Raw genomic sequence first — 19,846 nt, 5'->3', positions numbered from 1 at the left:
TTATTCTCGATGTTATCGAATCTCATGTGTTGCTCAGTCTGAATGAGAGAGTCCGTCTGTGTTTCAGCCAGTTCCGGTGTTTTCTTTCCCCCCCTCTGTCTAGGGGGGGGCGATTTCAAATATTTATCCATTCTCGCCTGTGGACTACTACTGCCACCTGCTCTAGGGGATCCCGTGCCCCCGGATCTCCTGTTATATTTAGCAGGCATGTTTTCAAAATTTATCAAAAAGAGAGTACAATGTGTAGGGTCCCAGACCCAGATGCTGTCGCAGCGCAACCCAGCAATGGGGGTAGCTCGGCGCTACTACAGCATCCGGTACTGCAGCACCGCGACGTTGACAGGGGGAGGATTTTATATAAACTTAACGTTATAACTATATGGGTGAAGGTATAAGTGTGTAAACATATACATACACAATAGAGATGCAACAAAAAAGGCTCCTGCCTCGGGTGCTGTCGCAGCGCCACCCGATGGTGAAGGTGTCAGCGCCGCCACAGCATCCGACGCTGCAGCACAACAGCACTAATAAGGCAAATTCAAATTACTGACTTGACCTTACAATTATATGAGAAAAAGTGTAATCGCCTAGGCATAAACGTGCATAGTAAAACCTCATTTGTTCACCTAACAGAGGAGAAAGGGAATCAACAAAGTATCAAAGCCTTAGTCGGTAACAAGCTGTAAAGGCGAATAACAATTTTAAGGCAAGGGCACTATCACAAGCGATGTTATAGACAGGTTCAATAAATGATCAGTAATAAGAATGTAGAGATAGTCCATCCGATCCGGCCTAAGTTAGGGCAGCCGCCCCTATAAGTTTTGGTTTTCCCCTCTGCCTTTTTTTTTTTTTTTTTTTATTTTCTCCTTCCCCCACTTCCTTTCAGCGAATGGTCTCAACTATAGACCCCCCTCAAAACCACTGTGCGATCCGCTGTGATGAAGAAATGCGCGATACCTATTCGGTATTGTTCATTGCGCAGCGGATTCAATGTTGGGCCGTCACAGGGGAGAGTGTGGGGGATGTTGCCGCCAGGGGATATATTTCAAGGCAAGAGAAAGTTGCGGGGGGGCCACGTGTCGTCCAGCCGCACAGCTAGCAAGTCCCATATATCAACTAAAGTGCCGTCCGTCCCCACCGTTCCAAATTTCCTGGGGGGGGGTTACTACAGGGCGTCCCACGTCTCGCACGCTGTTTTCAAAAGTATATGCAGGGGGTCCCACACCTAACTAACCCTATAGTGAGTGGTTAGTAGATGGGTCAAATAATGTGCCATTCAACAGGGGGCTGACCCTACACCCATGAAGAGGTGTATACAGCCTGGGTTAGTAAGGGAGATTAACAAGAGGAGAGACCAGGCGCACATAACATAGAGGTGATCTCACCGGTCTTCAAAGGCTACGAGCAGGCGGTGTACCACACATCAAATGCATCGGTGTGCACATGGCCCCTTGAACCGCAGTGCTCCTCCGTGGCTATCCCAGCGTCAACGGTCCCGGCGCTCAGCTCACCGCAGACAGGAAACCGTGTCCGACAGCTCCTCCAGGCGCCTCAAGATCCAACGCCGGCAAAAGCAGGGGGGTCCGGTGAATCAGGACAGCTCCGGCATCGATCCCAAAGCCTGCAGACCGGTCCTCCTCATAATCGTGACACCTGGACAGCACCCGGAGGCTGCGGCTAATAGCGAGGGACGAGAAGGCTCGGCGAGGTAGCAGGGCAAGCGTCCGGTCGCTCAGCGTCTCACCATTCTCCCGCCCCAGTCAGGTATCAACAGGAGGGGCATGTATCAGGAGCAGGCCGGAGAGCAGTCAGGGCGCCGAGACGAGACACCGAAGCGGGCTAGAGAGGGTGGGCGGGACCCATACGGACGCGCGGCACGCCTACGTAGCTGCTTGCTACGTCATGCCGCTGTGCTCCGACTTTAATAGCGTCCTGGCTGCCATAGTAACACTGAAAGCATTTTGAAGACGGATCCGTCTTCAAATGCTTTCAGTTCACTTGCGTTTTTCCGGATCCGGCGTGTAATTCCGGCAAGTGGAGTTCACGCCGGATCCGGACAACGCAAGTGTGAAAGAGGCCCAAGTTATTAAATGCTAACATGACAGTTTTTTTGTTTTGCACATTATTTTTTTAAGAGGTGTCTAAGTAGCCAGTTAATGTATGCAGAAATACAGAAAAATGCACATGCAGATATGTTTTTGCCAGTCTCAAGTATAAGTTTGACGAAATGCACTTGTGAAAGTAAGTGTCCCTGAATGGCAGTTAGAAAATGTGTGCTTCAAAAAGTGGAAATTCACATTTTTGTACCATAGTTTGTAAACGCTATAACTTTTACCCAAACCATTTTTTTTTTACCCAAACATTTTTTTTTATCAAAGACATGTAGAACAATAAATTTAGCAAAAAATTTATATATGGATGTCTTTTTTTTAAATTTCGATTAATAACAAAAAAAGTAAAAATGTCAGCAGCAATGAAATACCACCAAATGAAAGCTCTATTAGTGAGAAGAAAAGGAGGTAAAATTCATTTGGGTGGTAAGTTGCATGACCGAGCAATAAACTCGGAAAGTAGTGTAGTGCAGAAGTGTAAAAAGTGGCCTGGTCATTAAGGGGGTTTCAACTAGGGGGGTTGAAGTGGTTAAAGGGCTTCTGTCACCCCACTAAAGTAATTTTTTTTTGGGGGGGCTAGTTCAATTCCTTATACTGCGATATATGAAAATATAATGCTCTTACTTTCATTCAGCAGTTTTTTCTAAAAACTAACTTTTATAATATGTAAATTAGGTCTCTACCAGCAAGTAGGGCGTCTACTTGCTGGTAGCCGCCGCAAAAAAACGCCCCTCGTCCTGTTGATTGACAGGGCCAGCCGCGATCTCCTCCTCCAGCCGGCCCTGTCAGCATTTCAAAAAATCGCGCGCCTGTGTTCATTCGGTGCAGGCGCTCTGAGATGAGGAGGCTCGCCCCCTCAGCACTCCCTCAGTGCGCCTGTGCCGATGACGTCTTCTCTTTCGGTGATGTCATCGGCGCAGGCGCACTGAGGGAGTTCTGAGGAGGCGAGCCTCCTCATGTCAGAGCGCATGCGCTGAATGAACACAGGCGCGCGATTTTTGAAATGCTGACAGGGCCGGCCGGAGGAGATCGCGGCTGGCCCTGTCAATCAACAGGACGAGGAGGCGTTTTTTTGCGGCGGCTACCAGCAAGTAGACGCCCTACTTGCTGGTAGAGACCTAATTTACATATTATAAAAGTATGTTTTTAGAAGAAACTTCTGAAGGAAAGTAAGTAAGAGCATTATATTTTCATATATCGCAGTATAAGGAATTTAACTAGCCCCCCCAAAAAAAAATTACTTTAGTGGGGTGACAGAAGCCCTTTAATAATGGTGTCTAATATACTGATCATTTATCATTATTCTAGATATAATAGCCACTGCTGGGTGAGCAATGATAACGGAATGAAAAGGAAGGGTATATAAAATGAAAAAAAATATATAAGTATAACCTACCTCCAACAGAGGGCAGACAGGTCTTTCCACCGTCCTTCAAGCAACATTTACTTCCAGGAGCGCACTCGCTGTCAGAGGTGCAAAAATCAACACGTCGCTCAGTGGTTTTATTGGGGTTTTCAGGGCATGTGCCAGCCCTCTCTGTACGTACAGAAAGAATCATGGACATAGTAAGTGAATTACATAGCAAAGAAAATTACAACTACAATAAAAACAAATGCAAATCTAATACATGATCGCTAACCCCCAAGCTTTGTTTATGCCCAAGTGCATTTCAACCTAAAATCACATAACTTAAAGGGGTTTTCTCAAGACGCAGGTTTATACTTACCTGCTCCTGGCGCACCGTCCACTTCCTGGTTTCGGCAGGGGGCGGGCTCCATCTTCATTGATGTTTTCTCCCGGCCAGGCCGTGCGCTGTACTGAACACGCACGCCGAGTCCGCGCATGCGCCCTGGTGACTTCTTCCTGGCCAGTATAGTATACTTGCCAGGAAGAAGTCACCAGGGCGCATGCGCGGACTCGGCGTGCGCGTTCAGTACAGCGCGCGGCCGGGAGAAGAAAAGAAGATGTCTGCGCACGGCCACTGCGATTCCTGAGAAGAGCGGTGGCCGTAACCAGGGGAGACGGAAGACAACAGTCAGTTAAGTATAGGGGATTTGTTAATTAAATATATTTAGAAAAATGATCACTGTTAAATCATTAACAGATTTAACAGTGATCATTAAGATGATAATTGTGGACCTTTTAATAAGTGATGGCTTATCCCGAGGATAGGCTACGACTAGCTGATCAACAGGGGTTCGACACTCTGCACCCTGCCCATCAGCGGTTTGGCTATAACTCCAGAGAATGAAGCAGACAATCAATGGGAGCAGCGCTAACTACCCTGTCACTCCCCACTTGGTAGGAGTGGGCTGGTTCTACTTCCTGCCAGGAGGGGGAGATGTCCAGTCTAGTGAAAGAGACGAGGAGAAGAGGGTTCCTGTTATGATAGTGGGGAAGTAAGGATGGCACATGTCAGAGCTTCTACTCCCAGGAAATGTATCTTACTTCCTTGCGAGAACAACACTCCAGAGAGATCTGCAAAATTCCAGAGCACAGCTTCAAGAAAGCATCAGTGTAACAAGACAGCGAAATACAGCTTTACAGACACTGCTGGAAGGTGAGGGACAATAGTTCAGACACTACCACCTACCCACCTACGCTAGGCCAGACTAACACTAACATCATACTACAGTGGACACGTATATCCACAAGTGTGTGCTAGTGCCAACCTATTGCAATCCAACCAGCCACCATATTTTGGATTTATTGCTGCTGAATGTGCCACAAGTTATATTTTGAACTCAGTAAAAAGAGACTTTTATAAGTTTACTCCTGGCCTAATTCTTCAAACTACTTTCTCACTGCACCAATAGCCAGGGATCAATGGCCTAAGGGAGTACACCGTGATTCAACATCTCATCAGGGTCACTACCACTCCTATGGTCTACACCAATTCCTCATGAGCTTGCTGCAGAGTTATAGCCGATCAACCATGCCGAGCATAAGCCATTACTTAACGCCTTTACCCGCACTTAGAAAAAAAGTTTTTATGTGTCATAGCAGCTTTTTCAAAGGTTTTGATGATTAGGGCCTGATCGCTAGAATAAGGAGAGAGAGGCACATAGAGGAGACGGAATGAAGACAGACTCAGAGTTTGTATTGAGACTGTCTCCTGCAGTGAGAAAAGACAACAAACTATCAAGATTGTGCCAAATTTTGCAGCAATTCACAACAATGTCTAGGTGCTTTGTTATCTGGGCACTCTATGACACGTTTACATACTGTAGGCATTGTACAGTGGTATTTGGACAATGTGGACATAGGTGATCTATATGGCTTATTATCTTCTTTTTGCTTCTTTGAACTATGTTCTTTTCTCCTCTTTCTCCTTTTGAAACAAATGAGTAAAGATGTCTTCACAAGCTATCAGGCCTTGATAGCAAATACATTGCATAAAAACCATGAGGTGTCATGTCATGTAAAGTAGCCATAATTCACTAAAAAGGGTTTTCAGGGGAATCATTGTTAGGCTACTTTCACACTAGCGGCAGGACGTATCCGACAGGCTGTTCACCCATTGACTATAATGAGGACGGGGGCGGAGCTCCGGCGCAGCACGGCAGTGCACGGCGAAAGGCCGTCGGACTAAAAGTACTGCATGTCCAACTTTTTAGTCCGGCGGCCTCTCAGCGCGAACTGCCATGCTGCGCCGGAGCTCCGCTCCGTCCCCATTATAGTCGATGGGGACGGAGCGGCGGTCTGGCGGCACGGCGAAATGGCGGCAGGACGGATCCGACAGGGTGAACAGCCTGTCGGATCCGTCCTGCTGATAGTGTGAAAGTAGCCCTATATTGTTGCTCGCTGATCCTCCACTGCTGTTCAAACACTGCTCTGGTCCCCGCTCTTCTCCACTTCCTGGTCACAGGCTTAACACACAGGACATGACTTGCACTGACTGGTGAATCCTCACTGTAGTCAATGAATGAGCAGCATCCTAATACATTTTCTGTGTGTGAAACCCAGGACCAGGAAGTGGAGCAGCGTTGGAAAGGAAACAACAGCGAATTGGTGAGTATTAAGAGTATTAATTATTTTTAGCCCAATCCTCCCCTGTGTGTGTGTGTGTGTCACGAACCAGCGGGTTTGAACCCACTGTGCCACGTGTCCTACCTCCTCTATGGGCTTTGCCTAAGTGAACCCCTCAATCTTCACAGTACCCCTAATGGTGGGGAAAGACTATCCCGAGGAGAACACCAGGTCGCTATCTCTTGAGGAGGATTGGAACACAAGGCAGCTGGTCCAGGCCGACCTGGAGCTAGCAGAGCAAGGTAACAGAGGTACAGACGAAGTCAGCAGGCCAAGTCGTAACCAGGAGCAACAGTGCAGGACCTAAGGATGAGGCAGAGGCGAAGTCAAACAAGCAATAAGTCAGGGTAGGCATCACAGGTACAGGTCAGGCAGTCCGTCTCGGCAACAGGAGAGTCAAGGCAAGCAGGCAGGGATCAAACAGATAGCGGAGTCCAGAAACACAAGCACGGGTCGCTATTACAGTGTGTATAGATATATATATATACACACATATAGTAGCATTACTGTACTCGCTGGCAATTACAGATTTTCATGGAGACAGCAGTTTCAATGTCCAAACGGTGCTTTATTTGGTCACCTCGGCATAACAGAGTAGCATAGTTATAGCGTCACTTGGTGCGGTGAAGTTATAGCGTCACTTGGTGCGGTAAGGTTATAACGTCACTTGGTGCAGTAAGGTTATAGCACCAGCATAACAGAACATAAAACAAAATAAATACCTGCCCGTCTGGGCTCTACCTAATACACAGGCAGTTCCTGTCTCACCTATAGAGTCCCGTTCACACCAGGGAAGATCAGGCTTCACTTTGCCTCACAGTCAGTCACCATGCTCTAACCACACAGGTCAGCTTTCCAGGCGTCATTCTGTAAGGGTCAGCCCCTAGAATTATCAAGTTGCATTTCCAGTGACAATATTTCACACAGACTGTAATGCCTTCCTCCAGCCACAAGAGGCCACTGTGTGCTGAGTAAGAGTGAAAATTAAGTTGTTGATTCCAAAGGATGTAGGAGGAGTTAAAGTTCCTGGTCTTAGAGAGCTGGAGTTTGGCTGATTTTTTTTTCCCCTGGCTGCTGTGCGTCAGATCAACAGAGACTGCAAAGTGTGTTCCAGAGGAGTAAAAGCGTACAATTCAGAGACCAGTGACAGGATCGGTTACTTGCGTCAGAGCTGAACTATGTGGATGCCTGTACCTGCAATCTAGACAGAGAGCAGAAAAGACCGCGCTGAGACAAACAAACGACTGGATCAGGAGCCAGACTGTTCCTGCCTTCACGTACCAGACCAAGACAAGCAGCTATCTGCAGAACTGTGCCCCGGTGCTAAACGGTGGTAGGACGTTTTTAGAAACGTGCCCTGGGTAGCAGGGGCAGACAGAAGAATATTAGAGGAGAGTAGCTTGCATTTTTTATGTGTTTGCTGTTTAGAGCACATTGTTTGGATGCAAAGTTTAGTTATCCTTCCTGTGAATTTATGTAAACCTGTTTACACTGTTTCTGTCATTTGTCGATTGCGCCTCTGGGGCATCGGCGCAATACTGTTAATCCGATTTTCCGGCCGTTATATTTTGTCTTTTAATAAAGCCGGTATCTGCTCCAGCCTCCTTGTCTGCTGTACTGTATTTGAACCCTGCCCTGTGGTCTTTTTCTCCTCTGACCGCTACAATTCCCCCAGACTTTGATTTCTTTTTATTCCCCACTAATGGCCCTAGCACCCTACATCCGGGATCGCTCAGGTTAGTGGGAATACCTGTAGTGGAAAGGTGTAGACTGGGAGTTCCCACTGCCAGCCAATTATACCTCTCAGTCCAAATAAAATCCAGCCCATGAAGTATTAACAAAACAGCTCCAGCAAACTATATCTGCTGAAACAAGTGCAGGTTTCTGGATTTCATCTATCTTTCCCAGTTGAGGAATCTGGGTGAGATATACAAGCCTTCCACCAATTTATCATACACATTACCACTAGTGGTCCCTCAAGATACAATATTAAATTGGTTCCAGGATGGCCATTGTATGGTGAAACCATTGTAACTTGAGTAATTGGTTCAAAGCCCCAAAATGTCATCCAAGATGAGAGAAAATGAAGATTTAAGAAAAATAAGCAGATAACTAAGAGATAAAACAAGTCCTTTCATATAACATCCAGGAATAGCTGCTAACTGGCAACTAATACAGCTATTTTACCAGAGAAGTAACCTTGATTGGTTGTATCTGAGGGCTTGTTCACACAAACGTGCAGAATTTTGTGGTCCGCAAATTGCGGATCCGCAAAACACGGATGCCGTCCGTGTGCCTTCCGCAATTTGCGGAACGGACGTCCCTTTATAGAAATGCCTATTCTTGTGTACGGACAAGAATAAAACATGATTCGTAATTTTTGTGGGGCCACGGAATGGAGCAATGGATGTGGACAGCACACGGAATGCTGTCCGCATCTTTAAAGTGAAGGGGTTCGCACCAGAGCCGCAAAAAATGCAGCTTAGATGCGGAACCAAACCACGGCCGTGTGAATGACCCCGGAGTCTGAGACATTGTATGTTTAGACTACTTTCACAATCGTGTTTGGTGTGGATCCGTCATGGATCTGCACAGATGGATCCGTTCAGATAATACAAATGTCTGCATCCGTTCAGGACGGATCTGTTTGTATTATCTTTAACATAGCCAAGACGAATCCGTCTTGAACATCATTGAAAGTCAATGGAGGACGGATCCGTTTTCTATTGTGCCAGATTGTGTCATAGAAAACTGATCCGTCCCCATTGACTTACATTGTGTGCCAGAACGGATCCATTTGGCTCAGTTTCGTCAGATGGACACCAAAGCACTGCAAGCAGCGTTTTGGTATCTGCCTCCAAAGTGGAATGGAGACTGAACGGAGGCAAACTGATGCACTCTGAACGGATCCTTAGCCATTTAGAATGCATTAGGGCAAAATTGATCCGTTTTGGACCGCTTGTGAGAGCCCTGAACGGATCTCACAAAGGGAAACCCAAAACGCCAGTGTGAAAGTAGCCTTGGTCTGGTTTCAGCTTACAATGGGTCAGAAAAGCCCATTGTATGTTGAAAATATTGTATCTTTAGAGATGAGCGAATTTTTGAAAAGTTTGATTCGGCTGATTCGCCTAATTGTAAAAAAAAATATTTGGTTTGTGACTAATTACTTCGTCACGTAGCGCATTTTTTTTTTGTAAGTAGCGGGTGCAATGACAGGGAGCTGTGATAGCGCTGCCACCAGTCATTGTACCCCTCAGATGCCGCATTTAAAACCAGTGGAAAATTAACATTAAAAAAATTAAATGAAACTTACCGCCTTCATTTGCTCGTGACAGGCTGGCGTGGTAATGTCATACGTCACTGCACATGGAATTTCAGCAGAGATCTTCAATCGAGGTGTCGGCTGATGGCCCGTCGCAAGCAAATAGAGGCAAGTATGATTTTTTTGTTTTTTACACTATTTCAGGTTAAATCGATTCGCTAATATGAAGCACGAGGCGAATCGAATTTATCTTGAAATTCGGATCGAATTCCAGTTCGTGTGATTCGATTAGCTCATCTCTAATATATACACTGTGTATATACACTCACCTAAAGAATTATTAGGAACACCATACTAATACGGTGTTGGACCCCCTTTTGCCTTCAGAACTGCCTTAATTCTACGTGGTATTGATTCAACAAGGTGCTGATAGCATTCTTTAGAAATGTTGGCCCATATTGATAGGATAGCATCTTGCAGTTGATAGAGATTTGAGGGATGCACATCCAGGGCACGAAGCTCCTGTTCCACCACATACCAAAGATGCTCTATTGGTTTGAGATCTGGTGACTGTGGGGGCCATTTTAGTACAGTGAACTCATTGTCATGTTCAAGAAACCAATTTGAAATGATTCGAGCTTTGTGACATGGTGCATTATCCTGCTGGAAGTAGCCATCAGAGGATGGGTACATGGTGGTCATGAAGGGATGGACATAGTCAGAAACAATGCTCAGGTAGCCCTTGGCATTTAAACGATGGCCAATTGGCACTAAGGGGCCTAAAGTGTGCCCAGAAAACATCCCCCACACCATTACACCACCACCACCAGCCTGCACAGTGGTAACAAGGCATGATGGATACATGTTCTCATTCTGTTTACGCCAAATTCGGACTCTACCATTTGATGTCTCAACAGAAATCGAGACTCATCAGACCAGGCATCATTTTTCCAGTCTTCAACAGTCCAATTTTGGTGAGCTTGTGCAAATTGTAGCCTCTTTTTCCTATTTGTAGTGGAGATGAGTGATACCCGGTGGGGTCTTCTGCTGTTGTAGCCCACTTTTCTTTCCCATTCTGACATTCAGTTTGGAGTTCAGGAGATTGTCTTGACCAGGACCACAACCCTACATGCATTGAAGCAACTGCCATGTAATTGCTTGACTAGATAATCGCATTAATGAGAAATAGAACAGGTGTTCCTAATAATTCTTTAGGTGAGTGTAATATATATATATATATATATATATATATGTATATACACACACACACCCGCAGCACTTCCAATAGGTGAAAATAGTGGGATCCTATATTCACCCATGCAACGTTTCGATCCACTTGCTGGGACCATTTTGGCTTGAAAATGGTCCCAGCAAGTGGATCGAAACGTTGCATGGGTGAATAAAGGATCCCACTATTTCCACCTATTGGAAGTGCTGCGGTGTGTTTATTTTTATTAGGCTACTTTCACACTAGCGTTCGGGGCTCCGCTTGTGAGTTCCGTTTGAAGGCTCTCACAAGCGGCCCTGAACACATCCGTCCAGCCCTAATGCATTCTGAGTGGATGCGGATCCGCTCAGAATACATCAGTCTGGCACCGTTTGGCCTCCGCTCAGCAGGCGGACACCTGAACGCTGCTTGCAGCGTTCGGGTGTCCGCCTGGCCGTGCGGAGGCAAACGGATCCGTCCAGACTTACAATGTAAGTCAATGGGGACGGATCCGTTTGAAGTTGACACAATATGGCTCAATTTTCAAACGGATCCGTCCCCCATTGACTTTCAATGTAAAGTCTGGACGGACCCGTCTGAAGCTACTTTCACACTTAGAATTTTTTCTACAATATAATGCAGACGGATCCGTTCTGAACGGATCCCATCGTCTGCATTATATGAGCGGATCCGTCTGGGCGGATCCGCTCTGAACACAAGTGTGAAAGTAGCCTTAATTATCACTTTGGTAAGTGCAATACCGCTGGCACCCATTGTTACAAGTTTATTACAAGGTGTGCTGCCCTGAACTTCGAATAGCTATATATAATTATTATTATTATCATTTTTATTTTAGAAATAGATTTATACCATTTATTGCTGTATAATGCACACAGACTGACCTTCAGCAGGTGGTTTACAGATTGAGTATCCATTATCTTCGCAGCATTTTTTGTTTCCTGTGCATTTATTGTCATTTTCACATTCTCTAGTTATTGTAAGAAATGATGACTCAAAGAATCTCTCTGGAGGACACATTCCCGGCTTCACAGTCTCTAGAAAAAAGGTCACAGACAAAGCAGTTACTTAATGTCATTATTTAGTATTCATTTTCACAACTGGTCGTAAAAGCAGTTTCCCCCAAAATTCAGTGTCTGCCATGGAGACTGATAATTATAATTGGCCTTACTTATTCATAGGAAGTGAGGCTTTAAAGAGGACTGTCTGTCCCGTTTTAGTAAATACTTGCGTTCCTCATGAAATAAGGATAAGGGCTTGTTCACACGGCCGTGTGTCCCCCGTGGCCACATTGTGGGTTCGCAATACATGGGACACCGGCCGTGTGCATTCCGCATCACGGATGCAGACCCAGTCACTTGAATGGGTCCGTAAATCCAGAAAAGCGGAACGGAACCCTACAGAAGCACTACGGAGTGCTTTCATGGGGTTCCATTCAGCGCTTCCGTTCCGCAAAAAGATAGGACAAGTTCTATCTTTTTGCGGAACGGACGAATTGCAGACCTGCATGCGGCAGCCCCACGGTCGGTGCCCGCAATTTGCGGTCCGCAGCAGGGGCATGGGCAGCACACGTTCGTGTGCAAGAGGCCTAATTCTGGAGAATCTTTCCTCGTAATTCTGTTTTGCGGTTCCTTTGTTATTCCTTCTAAAAGTTTCTGAATAAATTAACAGCTGGGTGTTACCATTCCCCAAGGGAGTGTGTGCCTACACAATCTGACGCTGGCAGCACTGATTGGAAGAGCGTATAGAAACACAACCCCAACTAGTAACACCAAGCTGTCAATGTATGCATCATATTCAAGGAGGAGTAACAGAGGAATGGCACAAGAAAAAGGTCTAAGAATGGATTATGCAAAATATTAAGGGGAATATTCATAAAAAAGTATTTCACATAACAGGAAAGCCAAAAGGTCCACTTAAAATGTTCTAAGTAATTGCTAATCTGTCCACAGTTGTTCAGGTGAAGTTCACATGGGACTTTGCTACAGGAAAAAAATGATGTTCAAATCTCTAGCATGCCGTCTCCTTTTTTGATATTTGCCTTTTTTTCATTGTGTATGAACTTAGATTTGCCTTAGATCAAATTTGTCTTTAAATAATTTTAGTACCGTAGATGTAATATGGTTTTATCATGTTTTTGTAGCTTTTTATTAGTGTCATTTTGTATGCATGCAGTTTTTCTGGTATTTTCTCCATAGGCTTCCTAAAAATGTACAAAAATACACTATTTTAAAAATGCCACTACAAATGCACGCATACCATGAATAACGACCGTATTTATAGTGCAGACATTTCCTATAAGGATTTAATGCTATTTCGGCCAGGTTTATGTTAAAACGTAATATCCAAAAGGCTTTACATGGCATGTATAGCAATGTCATTATTAGGGTCGTTTATAAAAACGTTGGCATAAGTGGTTTTATAACAAATTTATTGCTGAAAGATATTGGTTTTGGTCACAGACTGGGCACTGCCCAGTGAACAATTACATAGAAACATAATAAAAGTGTCACTGACCTCATATTATAACAATACTACTAGCTCAGAATCTAATGTCGTACATAATGTAGGACATTACATTTAAAATTATTACATTTATTTAGTCAAGGCTTCTTTACTGTAAGAACTGTGAATCTGTGGAATAGACTTCCTCCGGGCGTGGTCACTGCAGGAGCAGTGAACGTTTTTAATAAAGGCTTAGATGAATTCTTAAAATTGAATAACATTAATGCTTACGAAAATATGTAGAAATCGGAATCTCTCTCCCCTTCTTATATTTAACTTATTTTGAAATAATTTATTTTTGATGATTTTATTTTTCATTTTCCATGTCAATATCTATATATAAACAACGTAAAATCCTGCAATTTTCAGACTGGCCACTAAGTCTAATATTAGGTGCCACTTGTTGGTCTGTACAGATTACTTTTCTGCAGTTATCTGCTCATCTGGCATTCTAATCCTGCCTGGTATCACCTCTTTGTTTAGATAACACAGGATCCACCATTGACAAAGGGTGATTGTCAAATCTTATCAATTTTTTCCTTGTACAGTGACCTCTGCACAGGCCACAGAGCATGCCTAGAAAACTATCCCATAGAAGTCAATGAGGTCCCCTCCAGATCACTGCGTCTATTGCCCATTTGGCTGCCGTAAAGCAATTTTCCTAATGTTCTCTAAATGCTGTTAACAACAGTTCAAGCAAGATGGACGCCCCCCATAATTATGTTCAGAAATAGAATAAATAATCTGTAATCATAAAATAAAGGCAGAATAAGGTTTTAACTGGCCAATAAAATTTTTGGTGAGACATTCCCTTTAACTATGTAACTATGTGATTATACAGTTTCACATTCCAGTGTCCTAAAAATGTCACGGTAAAGGATAATAATTAAATGTTTTACTTAATTTGATGCTTAAATGCTATGTAAACCTTTGGGGGCTATATTTTATTATTGCATTGCACTCATTTTGAGCTAAAATCATTTTTTCAGTTGGTCTTTAGTAAACATTTTGAGCCCCTTTCTCTGTACCGCCTTGAGATTCTCTAGTAGCAGGCTCTGTATTTTTACTGTTTCCCATCAGGCAGCTCAACTGATGGCTCCTCATCTCTGACCATTTTTATCTTACTGATAAGAATGTGGCTTAAATAAATATTTATGACCTTTTAGTAATTAAAAGATAAGGTTAATTAGATGACCGGCACAAAGTGAAAGTACGATTCACACAGCTAGACAGTTAACCCTTTATGACAGAATGCCTGAAAATGTTAATAAAGACCAATTGAAAAAAATATATATATATTTTGCCTAAAACGAGTAAAATGCAATCATTAGAAAAATTGCCACCAAAGATGTATATAGACTTTTAAAAATCACAATTAAAGGTGCCACATAATGTGACACTACAGGTTTACAACTCAAGGTCCTAAAAAATGTGATGGTAAAGGATCATAATGTGATACTTAAGGATCACACTCTGAGCTTCTAGAAAAATTTGATGCTAAAGGATCACAACTCAAGGTCCTACATAATGTATCATTGGATGCGGAACCATGACAATGCCATAAGAATTATCATTATTGAAGGCCACAACAAAGCGATATTGAGGGATCACTGTCCCTGGCTCTACATAAAGGTATGTTAAAGTGTCATTATCCCTAACCTTCTAAAATATGATGCAGTAGTAGGATATACTCTGACCCTACATAATTGGATGAGGTCTCACTATGTCTTCTACAATACATATTTCCTCAAAAATTTAAAACTATGTTGTGAAGAGAAAAATAAGACAATATGGCGCCAATATAAATTGATCCAGCGATACCAAGTCCCCTGAGCTTCATAAGGAGACAACACCAATTGTTATACATTTTAGGACGTTCAGAATAATTTCAGATGTCAGCCCTAATGTACCCCAGTGTGCATACTACAGACTGTACATTATGTATCATATCTATCTGTTCTATAATAGTGCTACATCTAGCATTTACTCTTCAAAACTTACGAGCTGATGATGTTCTCAGGGCAACAACACAAATCAGGAGCCCCAGGAGGGAGGCTTGAATTCCATTCATCTTCATCTCTACGAGAGGTATGAGAGCTGTAATGTATCTTGGAGTACCAGGCTCTTATAGATATATAGGCAATGGTAACCTAGGTGTGGTGGGTGGCCTTACACAAACAAGGAAATAATTAATCAATGGGATATTGTTTGTGTTACACATCTAAGTAATGATTGCAAAATTTCCCAAGAGAACTTTTATGACATGAACTCAGATTACTCAACTGGAAAGTATTATAGTAACATGCAAAACCTGCTGATCTGATCTGGTACCATAGTAATGGACCTTCCCGCCATCCTTAGTAAAGACCTTTGAAAAATGGAGGTAGCTTTCTTGGGTCCAAGTGAAGAAGCTATACATGGTCCTTCCACCAGTAAATGACTTTACATTTCTCTCTGTAAATCACAATTTAAAAAAAATAAAATATATTATATATTACAACAATCTGTCCTGTCCATCCTTTCTGTACTTCATGTCTCCTCATGAACTCCATTCTTACAGAGATTCAGCTACAGTTCTTATTAAGCTACTTTCACACTGGTGTTTCAGGGTTCTCACAAGTGGCCCAAAATGGATCAGTTCAGCCCCAATTCATTCTGAATGGATAAGGCTCCGTTCAGAATGCATCAGTTTGGCTCCGTTTCACCTTTTGCAGCGTTTTGGTGTCCGCCTGACGATGCGGAGCCAAACGGATCTGTCCTGACTTGCAATGTAAGTCAATGGGGACGGATTAGTTTTCACTGACACAGTATGGTGCAATTGAAAACGGATCCGTCCCCCATTGACTTTCAATACAAGTCAGGATGGATCTGTTTTGACTTACACTTTTTATTTTAAAGAATAATGCAAACATTTCCGTTCTGAACGGATACAAGCGTTTGCATTATCAGTGTGGATCCGTCTGTGAAGATACAAGACGGATCCACACCGAACGCAGGTGTGAAAGTAGACTTAGGGATTATGATCCTGAATACAGCTGACAAGCAGAGCAGAGAGGAGGATGAGGCAGCTTTTTGGCTCAGTGTTGTGAAGAAACTTGTCCTGCTGTGTGATTAGGACAGGTTTTGGTGTGTCCTAAAAGGACGGCGGCCATTTTATTACTCCTAATAATTTCTCCCCAGACAAAATGAGCCATTATAACTTATGAAATATATTTGGGAATATAGTTATAATAAAGTAATTTTTAAGTATTTTCATTCAGAGGGAGAGGGCTGGAAGAGGAAGCAAGGGTGCACAAAGAGGCTTGGTCCTGCATTTGGTGCACTTAACTGCTGATTTGTCATGGACTAAAAGTTACTTTTCTCCAGAAGCAGGCCTCTTGCACACGACCTTATGGCTTTTTCAGTATTTTGCAGTCCGCAAAAAAACGGATCCGCAAAAAATAGGGGTGACGTCCGCATGCATTCCGTTTTTTGGAACAGCTGGCGCCTGATAGAACAGTACTATCCCTGTCCGTTATGCGGACAATAATATGACATGTTCTATCTTTGAATGGAACAGAAAAATGGAAACAAAATACATACGGAGTACATTCCGTTTTTTTTGCGGACCCATTGAAATGAATGGTTCCGTAGACGAAACGCAAAAAACAGAACGTAATAGGAAAAAAATAATTGTGTGCAAGAGGCCTTAAGCAAAGCATGGCTAGGTGAAAGGTATTGTTACATTCAGTTGAGCTGGCCCTACAAAGCATTGTGCCTGGTGTTACAGTGAATTTAATTGTGACAGACTCCCTTCATTTTTTAAATGCCTTGAAAACCCCTTTAGGTGTTCTGCTACACCGTTTTGTGTTTTTGTAACTTTTTTTTTTGTCATTATTGCCCATATAGTGTGGTTTAGCATCTGGCATGTTTAATAGTGTTTCTTGTATGCCTAGCTTATTTTATAGATGAAGGTAGCTGTTCAACAAGGCACTGGTGCTCCGGCGAGTGATGCGGTCTTCTCGCATACATTTTGTCCTACAAAAATTAAGCCCTTATGTGAACTGAAAAATAAAACAAGTTCTGGTTATTGCAACGTGGAGATAAAAAATAGGCCCGGTCTTTAAGGGGTTAAATTTGGTACCCGCTTGAAAATGCAGCGGGCATAATAGCCACCGCGTTTCTGCTGTTTCAAACAGAAGTGCCCAGGGGCTATTGATTCCAGGCATGCAAAGAATTCTCCTTGACGGCAATCAGAAGAGCCTTTCATTCTCTGCGGCAGCCCTGGTCACTTTGAGGAATCTGAGGATGCCGCAGCTATGTTCCTGTGGAAACCTGCCTGTGGTAAGGCTCTGTAGGAGCATAGTGAAACTCTCATAGACTCCAATGTTCAAGTTCCCTAGGGGAACTTTTTAAAAGTGTAAAAAATAAAATAAAAAATAATATATATTTGTGGTCATGGCTACGGTCAAGAGATATCCAAAGAACCCTAGTGAGAGAAACAACGGGAACAACCTAACCCAGCTAGGTGTGTCTTAGCTGACCTGACTAAATGGCTTGTTGTGTGCCCTAAGCCATGATCGTGGGTAGGCCTATAAGTGGGCAGTGGGCAAAAACCAAGCCAAGTAGGGTAGAAAAGGAACTCAAATGGCATGTGCAAACGAATCCCCAAGCCAACTAGAGCGAAAATTCGGGGTGTATGAGTCAAGACCAGAAGGAGACCTACAACCCATCTTGTGGATGACAAGGCCAGAGACATGATGCTCAATATTGAGGATACTGCTCCAAAGCGGAATGGAGGACCAGGAATACGTTGTGAAATGGATCATGAAAATCAACTGAACCTTGTAAAGTTTTGGTTCTAGTGCGAGTACTGGCAATGCCCTAGCCTCAAGAGATTGTGGGACCGAAACCTAACTGCCTAGACTAGGCAGGAATGAGGGCCAAAAAGAACTACGTAAATAGGAAGAGAATCCTTGAATAGTTCCCCAGACAACAGCTATCTGCTAGCCGCGCGCCGCGCATTGTTCTACTGTGTGCCCCTGAGAATTGTTTTAACGCTTGAGATGTGAAGACCCCTACTATCTGAATCTTCTACTGTGAGGAAATGCTGGACCTTGTGAAAACCCAATTCAACGTGGTTGTAGGGAGTCTGAGTTAGTGTGGCAAGAAGCTACGAAGCCATAATATACAAGATTCTGTCTATGCCCTCCCATGAGTGAGGGAATGCAATTGCAATAAAGTTCCCAGCGAAAATGAATTCCTGGTCATGGTAAAAAGGCAAAGACTTTGCACGGGGACCTGGTTGACAAGATATGATTGACTATGATCAGAGACTGAAATGCTGTAGGCAATTACCCTACTTGTTCCTCCTCTGGCAGGACCTGAACGATAGCATGAACAATTAAAGCAAGATGAAATATCTGCGTAAGACATGACAATGATACTGTAGGGCGAACCGGACCAGTTGCGGTCAAAACATAAAGTGAGCGATCAAAGTGGATTATTAGGAAATTAGGGAAGCAGGTATGTATGCGATACATACGGGCCAAATCAGCCCAGATAGACAACCAACCAGGCAATCAGCCCAGCACGACTGAAAACAGTCAGTCATTGGGCCCCGAAGCCATGGGGCCAAAGCGGTCATCGGGCCGAGGTTTTTATTTTTTTTATTTTATCAAAAAAATTATAACTATAATAAGTGACCTGAATAAGGTGCAGGTGAAATTAAACCATGAGCCTGAGCGATGTGGCAGGCGATACCTAAGATAAACTACGTGGCCTGAATAACATGCAAGGCAAAATATCGTTAGGAACGAGACCTGACCGACGTGGAAGGTGACCCCCAACATGAATTCAACTACATGACCTGAAAAGACGAAGGGAAACGTGACAGAAAATGGAGATAATAACGGACATTAACTAAAATGAAACCTAAATAACATAAGCTGGCAAACAGGTAAAGATGCGAGTCATTCAAAACCAAAAGCATAGCTGCACAGGTGGACAGACAACCATTGGTCGGACCCCTGAATCCATGAGGCCGAAGCAACCACCAGGGGCCCATGGGGCCGGGCAGCAGCTGGGATGCGAACCTTAGAATTAAGGATGGCTGGGGAAAAGATTAGGGCTTAACCCAACAGGTTTAGTAATCAACCGGGACTCGATAACCTAGAAAGACAGACATGGGGTAAAGATTCTTAATGAAATGAGGCTGAAATGAACCGCAAGTACTAATCTGTAAAATATAAATGAACAAAAGAAAACTTATGAAAGGTGTGCAATGGAAAATAGTATCAGACCTACCAATGTTGATGACAATTGTGAAATCCTCTAAGCCAATAGCCACTCCAGCAAGTCCCTTATGGCGGGAGCCATGCGTGCGAGTCCCTTATGGCGGAAAAAAAGTATCAGATGGCCGTGCGAACTACGAATGACGATGCCAGTCGTGAGGTCCTATAAGCGAAGAGACACTCATGCGAGCCTCTTATGATTTTTTTTTTTTTATAAACCACTTATGCAGCACCAGAATGCCTTGGGTTACTCGCATAACCAGGACCCCCTCCAACAGCAAACCTGGGACACTAACCAGCCTAGAACCATGGCATACCCCTAACAAACAAAACATAAAAAACGGTCATGGGGCCCCTGGAGCCATGAGGCCGGATCAGTCATAGGGCCCCGAAGCCAGAGGGATGATGTTGCAGTGACTATAAGTAATTAAAACATAAGCC

At 43.7% G+C, this 19,846-nt stretch overlaps 1 protein-coding gene across 1 annotated transcript in view; it reads right to left on the bottom strand.

The window, feature by feature from the left end:
- Window positions 1-15,259, bottom strand: part of LOC122939825 (WAP four-disulfide core domain protein 5-like) — a 37,735-nt gene extending 22,476 nt beyond the window's left edge. The window contains exons 1-3 of the mRNA XM_044296001.1: window positions 15,135-15,259; window positions 11,513-11,665; window positions 3,508-3,648 (exon numbers count right to left, since the gene is read on the bottom strand). Of these exons, the coding sequence (XP_044151936.1) occupies window positions 3,508-3,648; window positions 11,513-11,665; window positions 15,135-15,210 (370 nt within the window). The 5' untranslated portion in view covers window positions 15,211-15,259. The remainder of the gene's footprint in view (window positions 1-3,507; window positions 3,649-11,512; window positions 11,666-15,134) is intronic.
- Between the last annotated feature and the right edge of the window lie 4,587 nt (window positions 15,260-19,846).

Source organism: Bufo gargarizans, chromosome 6, assembly GCF_014858855.1.
Source record: "Bufo gargarizans isolate SCDJY-AF-19 chromosome 6, ASM1485885v1, whole genome shotgun sequence".
Classification (NCBI taxonomy): domain Eukaryota; kingdom Metazoa; phylum Chordata; class Amphibia; order Anura; family Bufonidae; genus Bufo; species Bufo gargarizans.
Note: the sequence above shows the minus strand (reverse complement) of the source record. Positions and strands in the feature narration are given on the sequence as shown.